General features: G+C 45.5%; 1 protein-coding gene across 1 annotated transcript in view; it reads left to right on the forward strand.

The window, feature by feature from the left end:
* Window positions 1-531: 531 nt before the first annotated feature.
* Window positions 532-14,759, forward strand: part of myo3a (myosin IIIA) — a 92,427-nt gene continuing 78,199 nt past the window's right edge. The window contains exons 1-3 of the mRNA XM_035412833.1: window positions 532-602; window positions 7,311-7,494; window positions 13,305-13,439. Of these exons, the coding sequence (XP_035268724.1) occupies window positions 601-602; window positions 7,311-7,494; window positions 13,305-13,439 (321 nt within the window). The 5' untranslated portion in view covers window positions 532-600. The remainder of the gene's footprint in view (window positions 603-7,310; window positions 7,495-13,304; window positions 13,440-14,759) is intronic.

The following is a 14,759-nucleotide window of genomic DNA, read 5'->3' on the forward strand; positions in this document are numbered from 1 at the left end:
GGTGCCTGTGGGTAATCTGAACTAATGTGTTTTAGTTGGCAGCTTGGACACTTCTCACAAATAACGAGTAGTTGGTTGTGCCTTATTAGCTTACCGGCATTACTGCAAAAACAGTGTATCAGCAATGCAGGCAGTAACTGAAGTATGCATGGTAATTCAGCTCTGTGTGCTGTAGCACCGAGTGAATCTCACTTCTTCAGCTGAATAATTGCTAGACATGAAAGGTCACTGTTGGTACCAAAAAGTGTTAACGGGCCTTGGAGTTTACATTTGCATTAGGCTTTGAGAGAAAGTCTGCCTATGGTAGCATATTTTTAGCAGACTTAACCAGCTTTGGTTGTGTGAATGGCGGCTAAATGAGGAAGGGCTCATGTCGCAACCCCGGCTAATTCCAGTAATCTCGACATATCTTCGACCGCGTAGAGCAGGTTCACAAAGCCATGCTGGGGATTTCTGACCAGATTAGCGCTGCAGCTCCTCCTCCCTTGTGTACTCTCACATTTGGAGGCCCTTTCCTCCTTTCAGGGCACAGCACTAGGTGCACAAGGCGCTATGGATAACTGTTCTCCAGAACGGCCGGTGATCCTCTGAAAAATAAATATGTAAGTCAACTTTTCGCTGTTGGTTTTTTTCTCATAAGGATCTGCACCAGGTGGAACCCATAATTTTTGTCAGTAATGATTGGGCCTTCTTGTTTTATGCATGAAAGCTCAGGTGAAGTGGCTAGATAACTTTGAACACTTGGGCACGACTGCCCCCACGTTCATGGAGCAGTTCAACAGAATCATCTGTACAATTTGAACAAATAGTACTTGGCTGTTGTTTAAATTCAATACTTTTGTACTTTGTTGCTCAAAATTAAGATACTTTAACATGGCAGATTGCTCTTGCATCGTCCAACTGCCAAAGTTATAAACTACAACTTTTTGTTTTAAGATAATTTAATATATTTTTGCAACTAGAAAAGGAACACAGGTGCGGGGGAGGGGGGCGTTTCTGGGCCTCTTAAATTGGAAACCATTTATCTGGGCCAGGCTGCAGGCTTTCATGAGTCTGTGTGTAGCAACAGCAGGGCTGATGGGGGTGAGGTGCTGGTGCTAAATGTGCTGCTGGCTGATATCTGTTATTGAAATCTGGACACCATTGAGGAACAGGGCTCCGTGCCGTGGTTTCCGTGGCTGCAGGAAATGGGAACGTCTGTCATGGCACTGGTCTTTGCCTGGGTCATTTAAGCGAGAGCCAGATTGAGGACATTTTCTCAGCAGGCAGGGGAAGGTGAGGCCAAGGCCTACACACGAAGCATCTGCAGCCACGGGAAGATTTATAGCTTTCTGCCACAGTGGGGTGAGCTGAGAAAGGCATCCGGGCGTGGCCCACCTTATGAAGCTTTCGTACGAGAACTATGCATTAGGTTTTATTTGGTTTTATTTGTACACCCTGAAAAATTCTCCAAACAGCTGTAACCAGTACACAATAGTTGACGAGGCCTAAATGGTTCAGCGCAAGGGTTCTCAGCAAATCAAAATATTTTGAACATTGAATTTGTCAATTGCTATGGTGTATGACATGTTACCAAAATTTACAGGAGAAAAGGTACACACTCTCCTCACCTCCCCCCTTGGTCCCCAGGCCTGGCCCTCTTTTCAACATCAGTGTTCCATTTCAGCTTACACATGTAGAGGTAGGAATCCATTTTGCAGCTTGCATTGGATTAAATTTAAGGTCTGTTAACGGTGGCTGCTGAGTGTGATTCCGGTTTTCCAACTTTGTGTCCCTGTGGATTTTTAATGCACATCAGGCTTTCCACCATTTCCCATACGATTAATAACTTACTTCCCACTCTAATCCCAGCTGCTCATTAACACATATTTTAAAAAAATGATGAGATCCCCCTCCCGCATCCCTTAATTAGACTTTCCTGTTTACAGCTTTGGTGTTCCTGTGAGGCACATGTTTTTATGTTCAAAGCCTTTGATCCTATAATTGTCCAATGAAAGGTGCTCACACAGTTGCCACCCATGTTGTTGGGCAGCAGCTTGGGTTTTCTTGAGTGTTCCTATGTCATTAGAGATCGTGAGGTTTTTTCTGGAAGTCTTTCAGCCGTTTTGTTTGGTGGAGAACAGCATGCATAATACAATTTAGCCTGCGTTCCAAAGCTACCACTTAAGCCCACTAGTTCTTGCTGAGGGGTTCTCATTTTGAGCATGAGCCACAATGTCACAAAACAATCATCTCAGAACCTGGGGGATTGAAGGACTGAGGGGAGGTAGACTGTGGCACCCTGGAATGCAATCATCATCAATTGTGTACCAGCTCTCTTACCTTTACCAGAGCATGGTGAAACTACAGCTTGTGTTTTTACAATTGTACAAATTCTGTCTGGGAAGCCCAGGAATTGAGGTTTCTGAGATTTTAATCTAGACCCGAATTACAAGTCTCTAACAGAAATTCAGTGTGCTGAATAATAGCAATTTTACCACCCAATAAAGATGCAATGCATATAGTATTAACCTTGCGCTACAATACATTGAATTTAGTCCCTTGTGCAACCAATAGTTATATTGTATTATTTTTGATGCATGTGTTCCTCAATGCTACAGAACTGCATTGGAACCCATGTACTGTAAGCAAATGCAGACCATTTTAATTCAAGCTGACATGCGTTTTAAAACATTTTCAGCCTCACCCATGATGAAGCCATTATGTATCTAGGATAAGAAGAATACATGACCATCTACTTTCTCCCTCTGCTAGCAATGAAATCATTTTCAGATACTAAGAAGTTCAGGAGGCAGTCACACCAATTTACAAGAGTTAAGCAAAGTATGAATTAAATACTGTGGAAGTTGGTGGACTTTCTTTAATATATTTAGAAATAAATGGGGATTTGGTGTTGCCTTGTTATATCAACTAATAATAATAATGTTTCTTTATCCTTATGGAGAAGGTAATACTTATATTTTACTTGTTCTGTGGTTTATGTAAGGGTCCCACAGGCCAGCAAGTCAATAAGCTGCAAGACAAACCTTAGCCCTTAGAGTGTGACATTTCCCAATCCGAGAGTATGAGGGCTTAATAAGTAACTTTGGAAAGCAGCCTCACCACAAATAAGGAGGGGCTGTTTGAGGTGGGAGGTCACATGGTTGCTAGGCAGTGCCAGACTTAATCACTGTCAGATGCCTGCCTTTCTTCCAATCAACCAAACCTAGGCCAAAGCATCAATACCATCAATTAGTTGCTTGCTTGCTTCTACGCCTCATTTCCCACCTAATTTTTTGGTTCACCCAAGCGGTGTGGCAGGAATTTTGCCCCTGTGTCTTAGCCCCCCCCCCCCCCCCCCCCCCGTTGTGTTTTGTTTTACAAATACCTACTGAAATTGACCCGATTTCCTTTTTCAGTAAATCTCAGAATTTTCATAGGTGCGATGTAAACCGGGTCCCATGCCATCTCTCAGGGCAGGCTCCCCGCTCACATGCTGCATTGGCTGTACCCTTGCTCTGAACTTTTCCCAGTCATGGCTCCTTTATCTGTGTAGCTGGTCATGGCTCCTTTATCTGTGTAGCTGGTCATGGCTCCTTTATCTGTGTAGCTGGTCATGGCTCCTTTATCTGTGGCACTGGTCATGGCTCCTTTATCTGTGTCGCTGGTCATGGCTCCTTTATCTGTGTCGCTGGTCATGGCTCCTTTATCTCTGTAGCTGGTCATGGCTCCTTTATCTGTGTAGCTGGTCATGGCTCCTTTATCTCTTTAGCTGGTCATGGCTCCTTTATCTGTGTAGCTGGTCATGGCTCCTTTATCTGTGTAGCTGGTCATGGCTCCTTTATCTGTGTCACTGGTCATGGCTCCTTTATCTGTGTAGCTGGTTATGGCTCCTTTATCTGTGTCGCTGGTCATGGCTCCTTTATCTATGTCGCTGGTCATGGCTCCTTTATCTGTGTAGCTGGTCATGGCTCCTTTATCTGTGTCGCTGGTCATGCCTCCTTTATCTATGTAGCTGGTCATGGCTCCTTTATCTGTGTAGCTGGTCATGGCTCCTTTATCTCTTTAGCTGGTCATGGCTCCTTTATCTGTGTAGCTGGTCATGGCTCCTTTATCTGTGTTGCTGGTCATGGCTCCTTTATCTATGTAGCTGGTCATGGCTCCTTTATCTGTGTAGCTGGTCATGGCTCCTTTATCTCTTTAGCTGGTCATGGCTCCTTTATCTGTGTAGCTGGTCATGGCTCCTTTATCTGTGTCGCTGGTCATGGCTCCTTTATCTGTGTAGCTGGTCATGGCTCCTTTATCTGTGTCGCTGGTCATGGCTCCTTTATCTGCATAGCTGGTCATGGCTCCTTTATCTGTGTAGCTGGTCGTGGCTCCTTTATCTCTTTAGCTGGTCATGGCTCCTTTATCTGTGTAGCTGGTCATGGCTCCTTTATCTCTTTAGCTGATCATGGCTCCTTTATCTGTGTCGCTGGTCATGGCTCCTTTATCTGCGTCGCTGGTCATGGCTCCTTTATCTGCATAGCTGGTCATGGCTCCTTTATCTGTGTAGCTGGTCATGGCTCCTTTATCTCTTTAGCTGGTCATGGCTCCTTTATCTGTGTAGCTGGTCATGGCTCCTTTATCTGTGTAGCTGGTCATGGCTCCTTTATCTGTGTAGCTGGTCATGGCTCCTTTATCTGTGGCACTGGTCATGGCTCCTTTATCTGTGTCGCTGGTCATGGCTCCTTTATCTGTGTCGCTGGTCATGGCTCCTTTATCTCTGTAGCTGGTCATGGCTCCTTTATCTGTGTAGCTGGTCATGGCTCCTTTATCTCTTTAGCTGGTCATGGCTCCTTTATCTGTGTAGCTGGTCATGGCTCCTTTATCTGTGTAGCTGGTCATGGCTCCTTTATCTGTGTCACTGGTCATGGCTCCTTTATCTGTGTAGCTGGTTATGGCTCCTTTATCTGTGTCGCTGGTCATGGCTCCTTTATCTATGTCGCTGGTCATGGCTCCTTTATCTGTGTAGCTGGTCATGGCTCCTTTATCTGTGTCGCTGGTCATGCCTCCTTTATCTATGTAGCTGGTCATGGCTCCTTTATCTGTGTAGCTGGTCATGGCTCCTTTATCTCTTTAGCTGGTCATGGCTCCTTTATCTGTGTAGCTGGTCATGGCTCCTTTATCTGTGTTGCTGGTCATGGCTCCTTTATCTATGTAGCTGGTCATGGCTCCTTTATCTGTGTAGCTGGTCATGGCTCCTTTATCTCTTTAGCTGGTCATGGCTCCTTTATCTGTGTAGCTGGTCATGGCTCCTTTATCTGTGTCGCTGGTCATGGCTCCTTTATCTGTGTAGCTGGTCATGGCTCCTTTATCTGTGTCGCTGGTCATGGCTCCTTTATCTGCATAGCTGGTCATGGCTCCTTTATCTGTGTAGCTGGTCGTGGCTCCTTTATCTCTTTAGCTGGTCATGGCTCCTTTATCTGTGTAGCTGGTCATGGCTCCTTTATCTCTTTAGCTGATCATGGCTCCTTTATCTGTGTCGCTGGTCATGGCTCCTTTATCTGCGTCGCTGGTCATGGCTCCTTTATCTGCATAGCTGGTCATGGCTCCTTTATCTGTGTAGCTGGTCATGGCTCCTTTATCTCTTTAGCTGGTCATGGCTCCTTTATCTGTGTAGCTGGTAATGGCTCCTTTATCTGTGTAGCTGGTCATGGCTCCTTTATCTCTTTAGCTGGTCATGGCTCCTTTATCTGTGTAGCTGGTCATGGCTCCTTTATCTCTTTAGCTGGTCATGGCTCCTTTATCTGTGTAGCTGGTCATGGCTCCTTTATCTGTGTCGCTGGTCATGGCTCCTTTATCTGCATAGCTGGTCATGGCTCCTTTATCTGTGTAGCTGGTCATGGCTCCCTTATCTCTTTAGCTGGTCATGGCTCCTTTATCTGTGTAGCTGGTCATGGCTCCTTTATCTCTTTAGCTGGTCATGGCTCCTTTATCTGTGTAGCTGGTAATGGCTCCTTTATCTGTGTAGCTGGTCATGGCTCCTTTATCTCTTTAGCTGGTCATGGCTCCTTTATCTGTGTAGCTGGTCATGGCTCCTTTATCTCTTTAGCTGGTCATGGCTCCTTTATCTGTGTAGCTGGTAATGGCTCCTTTATCTGTGTAGCTGGTCATGGCTCCTTTATCTCTTTAGCTGGTCATGGCTCCTTTATCTGTGTAGCTGGTCATGGCTCCTTTATCTGTGTCTGTCAGGCTGCGTGGGGGGGGTTTGGACCCAAATGCAGAGGCAAAGATGCAAAAACTCAAAATGAAGGGAACAAAAGGCTTTACTGCACACGGGAACAAAAGGGAACAAAAAACCTCGCAGGGTGACCTTCAACAAACGAAGGAAAATTAAAAACAGGACAGGAACAAAGAAAATGCAGAAATCCAAAAAACACAAGGGAACCAGAACATGGGCTAGAACACAAGGAGCAGGTACTTAGGGAGGGGAGCACAGAACAACCAGACATACCGCAAGAATCCAGCACCTGAGTCAAGGAAGAGGGCAACTTAAATAGAACACACTGACGAGACACAGGAGGGCACCATGAACAATCAGGCCACGGAAGGGGAAGGGAAAACGAGACAGCCAGAAAACAATGATTAGACAATTGCAAACAATCATACAATTAACACAGGGGGAGCAGGACACAAAACAGAAGTGCCGCCATCTGGCGGCCCAACAGGGAAAACGCAGACAGGAACGCAGGACCATGACAGTGTCGCTGGTCATGGCTCCTTTATCTGCGTAGCTGGTCATGGCTCCTTTATCTGTGTAGCTGGTCATGGCTCCTTTATCTCTGTAGCTGGTCATGGCTCCTTTATCTGTGTCGCTGGTCATGGCTCCTTTATCTATGTAGCTGGTCATGGCTCCTTTATCTGTGTAGCTGGTCATGGCTCCTTTATCTGTGTCGCTGGTCATGGATCCTTTATCTGTGTAGCTGGTCATGGCTCCTTTATCTGTGTAGCTGGTCATGGCTCCTTTATCTGTGTAGCTGGTCATGGCTCCTTTATCTGTGTAGCTGGTTAGTTGACCTCTCCAGGTCCAGGTTCCCTGTCCTGCCAAGTCCTGAGAACGGCCTCTCAGTCTTCTCAACCAATCAAAATTTGAGGAGAGCAACATTGTAAGAGTTAAGACTTTGTGAAGTGGATATTTTCAGAAAGTCAGAAATAGTTCCAAAAGCATTCATATTAATCCCAGAAATAATGAGAAGGATTAAATATTCCCTAAAAGTTTCTCAGTACATGTTCCTGCTGTCCATACCAAAATCGACACCTATAATTTATGTGGTGTTTTCAATTTCCAGGAGATCTCTCATGAAGATGTTTCCACAATCAGGGAAATCTATTGTCTTTGACAATTTTCCGGACCCCTCTGACACATGGGACATAGTGGAGACCATTGGGAAGGGGACATATGGAAAGGTCTACAAAGTGCTCAACAAGGTGAATGGAAGCAAGGCGGCCGTCAAGATTCTGGATCCAGTCCATGTGAGTAGACGGCTGCTTTTCTGAATTTTGTTATGCATATAGAAACTCGATACTAATAAGGTTAATGAAAAGCCAAATAAATAAATAAAATCTGATATATATATATATATATATATATATATATATATATGTTAATACCTCAAACACCATGTATGCAGAAATAGTGGAAAGAGGTGACCAGAGATATCATCCATAGAGCTGTACAATCCAGCAGACTGGACAGACTGACATGAATCATGAAGAATAATTACAGGACCGTGGCTCTGAGTGAGGAAGCTAATATCTGGCCCGTACTCACATCATGGAGCACCTTGTCTCCCTAATCATGATAAAAAGCCACTTGGAAAGAGGTTGAACTTTCTATAACAAGTACAAGACTCACCAGCCTCTTCTTCTCACAACATCATGAAACATTCTGAAGAAAAATTATTATTATTATTTTTTTTTTTTTTCGTATTTCAGCAACCTATTTTGGCCAAATTATTTCTTCATAATTAGATTAGTTTCTTATGGCATGGTGCAGCCAGCTTCCTTGAAATCTCTTGCTATCTTGATTGTTTTATTAACATAGTACATTACATTACATTACATTACAGGCATTTGGCAGACGCTCTTATCCAGAGCGACGTACAACAAAGTGTGTAACCATAACCAGGAACAAGTATGACGAAACCCCTAGAGAGAAGTACCGGTCCAAGTACAGGGAACAACCGCATAGTTCAACCTGGACCCTGGTGGTTAAACTGATTAACACTAACAACGAGAACAGCAACAACGCAATCTATGGAAAAATAAAAATAAATAAAAATACAAGTAGTCGTTAAGACTGGCGCATCAACTAAGTCACCTATTAAACAGCTGCCTAGTTACAACCCTAAGTTTAGTCATTTACAGGGGGGGAAGGGATGGGGAGAGGTGCAGCCTGAAGAGGTGGGTCTTCAGTCGTCGTTTGAAATGGGTCACAGTCTCAGCTGTTCTGACCTCCACAGGGAGGTCATTCCACCATCGTGGGGCCAGAACAGAGAGGAGACGTGTTCTGGAAGTGCAGGTGCGAAGAGGGGGAGGTGCTAGGCGTCCTGAGGTAGCAGAACGGAGGGATCTGGCTGGCATGTAGGGTTTGAATATCTTGTGAAGGTATGCTGGGGCTGATCCCTTGACTGCCTGGTATGCTAGAACCAATGTTTTGAATTTGATGCGAGCTATAACAGGCAGCCAGTGGAGGGTAGTGAGCAGGGGAGTTACGTGGGAGTGTCTGGGGAGGTTGAAGACCAGACGAGCCGCAGCATTCTGAATGAGCTGCAGGGGTCTGGTGGCAGATGCCGGTAGTCCAGCCAGAAGAGAGTTGCAGTAGTCCAGGCGGGATAGAACCATTGCTTGGACCAGGAGCTGGGTTGAGTAGGTGGTGAGAAAGGGGCGGATTCTGCGGATATTGTATAGGAAAAATCTGCATGCCCGGGTTACTGCTGCAATGTTGTTGGAGAGGGACAGCCTGTTGTCCATCATCACTCCGAGATTCTTGGCGCAGGGTGATGATGTCACTACGGTGTCCCCTAAGGAAATGGAAAAGTCGAGGAGGGGAGAGGATAGAGCAGGAATAAAGATTAGCTCCGTCTTTCCCGGGTTGAGCTTCAGGTGGTGATTGTCCATCCAGCTCTGTATGTCCCTCAGGCAAGCGGAGATGCGGGCGGGGACCTGTGTGTCCGATGGGGAGAAGGAGAGAAAGAGTTGCGTGTCGTCGGCATAGGAATGATAGGACAAGCCATGGGCAGATATTACAGGGCCAAGGGATCTGGTGTACATGGAGAAGAGAAAGGGACCAAGGACTGAGCCCTGGGGAACTCCGGTGGTGAGGGGACGGGGTGGTGATACCTTACCCGCCCAGGCAACCTGGAAGGAGCGGTCAGAGAGGTAGGACTCAATCCAGTCAAGGACTGTGCCGCGGATCCCTGTTGCTGCCAGGGAGGACAGGAGGGTAGAGTGGTCCACAGTGTCAAATGCAGCGGAGAGGTCTAGGAGAATCAGGACAGAGGAGAGGGAGGCTGCTCGTGCGGCATGGAGTGACTCACTGACCGAGAGGAGTGCAGTCTCAGTCGAGTGGCCAGGCCTGAAGCCAGACTGGTGGGGATCAAGCAGGTTGTTCTCAGAGAAATAAGCAGAGAGCTGGTTAGATGCAGCACGTTCGAGTGTTTTGGATAGGAAAGGGAGGAGAGATACCGGGCGGTAGTTCTGAATGACTGAAGGATCTAGTGTGGGTTTCTTCAGCAGCGGGGTGATGTGGGCCTTCTTGAAGGATGAGGGGAAACATCCAGAAGATAGGGATGAGTTCACGAGGGAGGCGACAAAAGGGAGGATGTCTGGTGTGATTGCTTGAAGGAGAGATGAGGGGATAGGGTCGAGGGCGCAGGTGGTAGGGCGGTGGGTGAGCATTAGCTGGGAGACTTCAGTGTCTGAGAGGAAAGAAAATGTGGAGAAACAGGGGGCGGAGGACGCAGAGGGGGCGGAGGACGCAGAGGGGGCGGAGGACGCAGAGGGGGCGGAGGACGCAGAGGGGGTGGAGGACGCAGAGGGGGCGGAGGACGCAGAGGGGGCGGAGGACGCAGAGGGGGCAAAGGAGGTGCGGATGTCTGCAATCTTTTCGTTAAAGAATGCTGCAAAGTCATCTGCAGTGAAGGAAGACTGGGGTGGAGGAGGTGGCACGCTGAGGAGAGAAGAGAAAATAGAGAAAAGTTGACGAGGGTTAGAAATGGAGTTATGAATTTTGGTTTGGTAGAATTTTGCCTTAGCGGCAGTGACAGAAGAGGAGAACTCTTTCAGGAGAGACTGATAGGCTGAGAGGTCAGATGGGTCCCTGGATTTGGCCCACTTCCTCTCAGCAGCGCGGAGGGTGGCCCTGGAGGTGCGCAGGATGTCAGACATCCATGGACTGGGAGGGGATGAACGTGCTGGCCTAGGGACGAAGGGGCATAGGGAGTCGAGTGCTGAGGAGAGAGATGACGTCAGGGTGGAGGATGCAGAGTTAGTGGGGAGCTTGGAAAATGATTGAAGAGTGGGGAGGGAGGCAGTCACTCTGTGAGCTAGAGAAGAGGGTGATAGGGAGCGGAGGTTACGGCGGACAGTGACAGTGGGGATGGGAGGGGGAGAGGGAGGGTGTGGAGAGAGGGGGAGGGAGAAGGAGATGAAATGATGGTCAGACGTATGCAGGGGGGTAACCGTAAGATTGGAGCTGGAGCAGGTCCTCAGGAAGATCAGGTCTAGGAGGTTGCCTGCCTTGTGGGTTGGAGGAGAGTGTTGTAGGGAGAGGTCAAAGGAGTGAAGTAGTGGTAGGAAGGCAGCAGACTGGGAGGCTTCTAGGTGGATGTTAAAATCTCCAAGGAGGATCAGCGGGGTGCCGTCCTCAGGGAAGGAGCTGAGCAAGGTGTCTAGCTCATCCAGGAAGCTTCCCAGGGGCCCCGGGGGGCGATAAATAACAATAATATAAAGGTTAGCAGGGTAGGTGATAGAGACAGGATGGAATTCAAAAGTGGATATGGACAGGTCAGGGAGGGGGAGAACAGAGAATTTCCAGGTGGGGGAGATCAGTAGACCAGTACCACCACCACGGCCAGATCGCCGGGGGGTGTGGGAGAAGGAGTAGGAGGATGAGAGGGCAGCAGGAGTGGCAGAGTTGTCTGGTGTGATCCAGGTCTCTGTGAGGGCAAGGAACTGCAGGGATTGGAGGGAGGCATAGGCAGAAATGAAGTCTGCCTTGCGCGTAGCAGACTGGCAGTTCCATAGTCCCCCTGTGACCGTGAAGTTCTCACAGGGGGTCAGCGGGGGGTAGCAGAGGTTAGAGGGGTTCCGTTGTCGGGGGGGGCCACGTCGCTGGAAGCGCCTTCTGAGGGGGAGAGCACAGACCGGAATGGGGAACTGGCTCATAAACTAGGAGGGAGCGACGCAAGCGTCGCTCCGAATGTACCTAATTAGCAGCTGAAAAGCTGAGTCGAATAACGCTCTGATTACAGAGGTTAACAGTTTGTGATAGTGCAATAAGTGCAATAATCGCAATCTATCAATTCTAAGAATCAAACAATCTAAAAACAAAGACACCTAACGCAACCTAAAACCAAAGACCAGTTTCCACACAGGGAAAAGTTTAAAATCTAACGTAGTAGTAGTAGCAGCAATACTACTACTACTACTACTAATAATAATAATAATAATAAAAATGCATACATACATACATACATGAACATAAACTTTTCATTATGATGCGTCATAATGAAAAGTTTATGTTCATGTGATAGCATGTTGTCAAACACAAATTATCAAGTGACAGTATGGAGACACAAATGAAGATAAACATAATGTCATTATTGGCAGAATTTGTACTTATCAGTTTCAATTTCAGCCCTGTGATGAGCTCATCTGTTTTGTCCACTTTCCTTCACGAGGAACATTGAGTGACATGAAGCTGATTGTTTAAGTTTTTTTGAGAAAAATATTTATATATTTTTGTTTTTGAAATGCACATTTAATTATCTTGTACAACATGAATAATGGCAATTTTCCTTCAATCAATTCGCATTTTATTTCTTAATACAATGGTCCCTAATTATGACTAAGAAAGCCAATTATTCTTTCACTTTGTAGGAACCCTTTATAATTAGCCACCATTGATATAGTCAACACGTTAAGTAGGTGGAGGTGGCAATCTGTTTCCATGATGTGGATAGACCAGTGGTCTCCAAACCTGGTCCTGGAGAGCTACAGGGTCTGCTGGTTTTCATAGTGACTCTGCACTTCATGAATCAATTACAGCAGTTGATTACACAGTTAACTCAACTCACCTGGTGTCTTGGGTCTCAATCGGGTGCTGATTTTAAGGTGAAAACAAAAGCAGCAGGCCATGTAGCTCTCCAGGAGCAGGGTTGGAGACCACTGGGATAGACAGACATCTTGACACCTTTGACTAAAGTGTTGCTAAATGGACCTTAGCACTTCACCCGAGATTGACCTTAAAGGGCCCATTGTAGGTATAATTATCTAAATTATCTGGAAAATATTTCATTATACAAAAAATTCTATTTCTGGAGGTTCAAGAAAAACCTATTGAACATGAAGGATGGAAGCTGAGCAAACCCATTTAATGAATAAGTATGGTGGCATAGTTCAGGAAGACTAAGAGGGGAAAAAGGTGATTAAGAGCCTTTTTAAATTTGTTTTAAATGAAAGGAGAGAGTGCAGTTAACTGCATTAGACCCTTTGTGTGCCTGGGAAGCCATTGGGTCTCACGTATCTGTTCACAAACTGAAATGTCCATTGTTTTTAGCTATTGGAAGGAATGGAAAATGGGGTCTGTCTGGCTGAAAACATCCAGTCCTCTCTTTCCTAAAAGTTTTCCTGCCTTTCCTTTGATGGAGTTCTATTCTGTTAGACTGTTAATGCCTGACTTCTCATCATCAGCCCATGGGCAGCAGCATGAAAAGTAATCCTAGGTCTGCCTACAAACACCTTTTCGTGTACGGCTGTCCTGTTAAGGCCTTGATGATCTGCATTTGGGTACCCAGGTTTAAGGTCATTGTTCAGCTTCATTATTGTTTCATCAACACAGTTCAGACAATCAAAGAACATATCTATGTCACAAGGCTTCCCAGGAGGTTCCCCAAGATTGATAAAAGTGCTGTGGCAGATTCTTATTTTGTTCCGTTTACATAAAAATAGCGTTTAATGCAGTTGTGCTTTCTAGTCATGCAGACTGAATTTCATAACCAAGTTCATGTAAACCAAAGTACTTGTCATTGTTCATGAGAAACACTGCCTTCTTATTGCAGGACATCGATGAGGAAATCGAGGCTGAATACAGCATACTCAGGGCTCTTTCGGACCACCCCAATGTAGTCAAGTTTTTTGGGATGTTCTACAAGAAGGATGTAAAACTTGGGGATCAATTATGGCTAGTTTTGGAGGTAAGTACAGTTGGGTACAACAGTACCCACTGATATTCTTTGTCAGTGTCTAAGAAACCTATCTACCTTGTTCATATCAACAGGTAGTTTGGAGAGAAAAGTACACCTATTGTAGAGAATCTGTCTAGCACTGCCATTATGACTTTACAGAAGTCAAGAGGAAAGTATTTTTAAGATGAAGTCACAGCTGTATGATGGGAAATTCTGGAGGTAAACTTTTATGTGATAAACTGGTTGAACCTTCAATAGCTATTTTCATTCTGACAATTCAGTCTTAAAGTGCTGACTTGCACTGCTGGTAATTTGATCCATGCGGCTACATTGCTTGATTTCAGACAATCTAGACACAAAAAAATTAGCTATTGTGATACTTAGGTGAGTGACAGACCTTGGTCAAATACATATTTGTTTTGGATTCAAATACTTTTCTGTACTCTATTGATCTTGCCTGGTGTAATTGAGCCTGCCAATATGACCAGAGGCAGGGTTTGCACTTTTTGAGAGTATTTCATTGGTTCCAATGCACCAGACAAGATAAGCAAAGCGCAGAAAAGTATTTGAATCCAAAACAAATACGTATTTGACCTAGGTCTGCTCAGTGAGTGACAGAAGCTAGCATCAGCGCAGGAAAACAATATCAACAGTAACATGAGCATAACACCTGATATAGCAACATGGATTTGGCAAGGTGCTGTCATGGCTGCCAACATTAAGCATAGCGCTACATCAAACGAGCTGTTACTATACCACTAAACTACATTGTATTGATACAGGACACCATGTACTATGCAGTATTGATATACTTTGGCAATACATTCCAAACACTGGATATCCCAATGGCAAAAAGAAAAGCATGTGAATGTTCAAATCCTTCACATGTTCAAACGCCTCAAGTCTCATCTTCCACTAGCTCTGTGTGGAGCTGAGATGTCCTCACATGACTTTTACAATGCAAATAAGATCAAATAACATTGGGTGCAGAAGGGTCCTACATGCTGCATTAGATAGGTTCCATAAAATACACAGTGAACTCACTGGGCACTGTGCATCACAAAAAACATCACCACAAAAAAAAAAAAAAAAAAAAAACATTGAATGCATTCCCTCCTTTTTTTGTTATTTGTATAGAACTGCAAATCCTAAAGCACTATATAGCGTATGGTATCCACATATGGTATCTGTATGGTATGTATGTCAGTTTGTATGTGTACAGTTGTTGGATAAGGTACGCATTATGTAACAGTCTACGTCACATGAGGCTTAGACATATTTTTCAGTGCCTGTGGGGGGTGTTCTCACTTGATCTGCCTGTGCCCTGCT

Source organism: Anguilla anguilla, chromosome 4 (assembly GCF_013347855.1).
Source record: "Anguilla anguilla isolate fAngAng1 chromosome 4, fAngAng1.pri, whole genome shotgun sequence".
NCBI classification, from domain to species: Eukaryota; Metazoa; Chordata; class Actinopteri; order Anguilliformes; family Anguillidae; genus Anguilla; species Anguilla anguilla.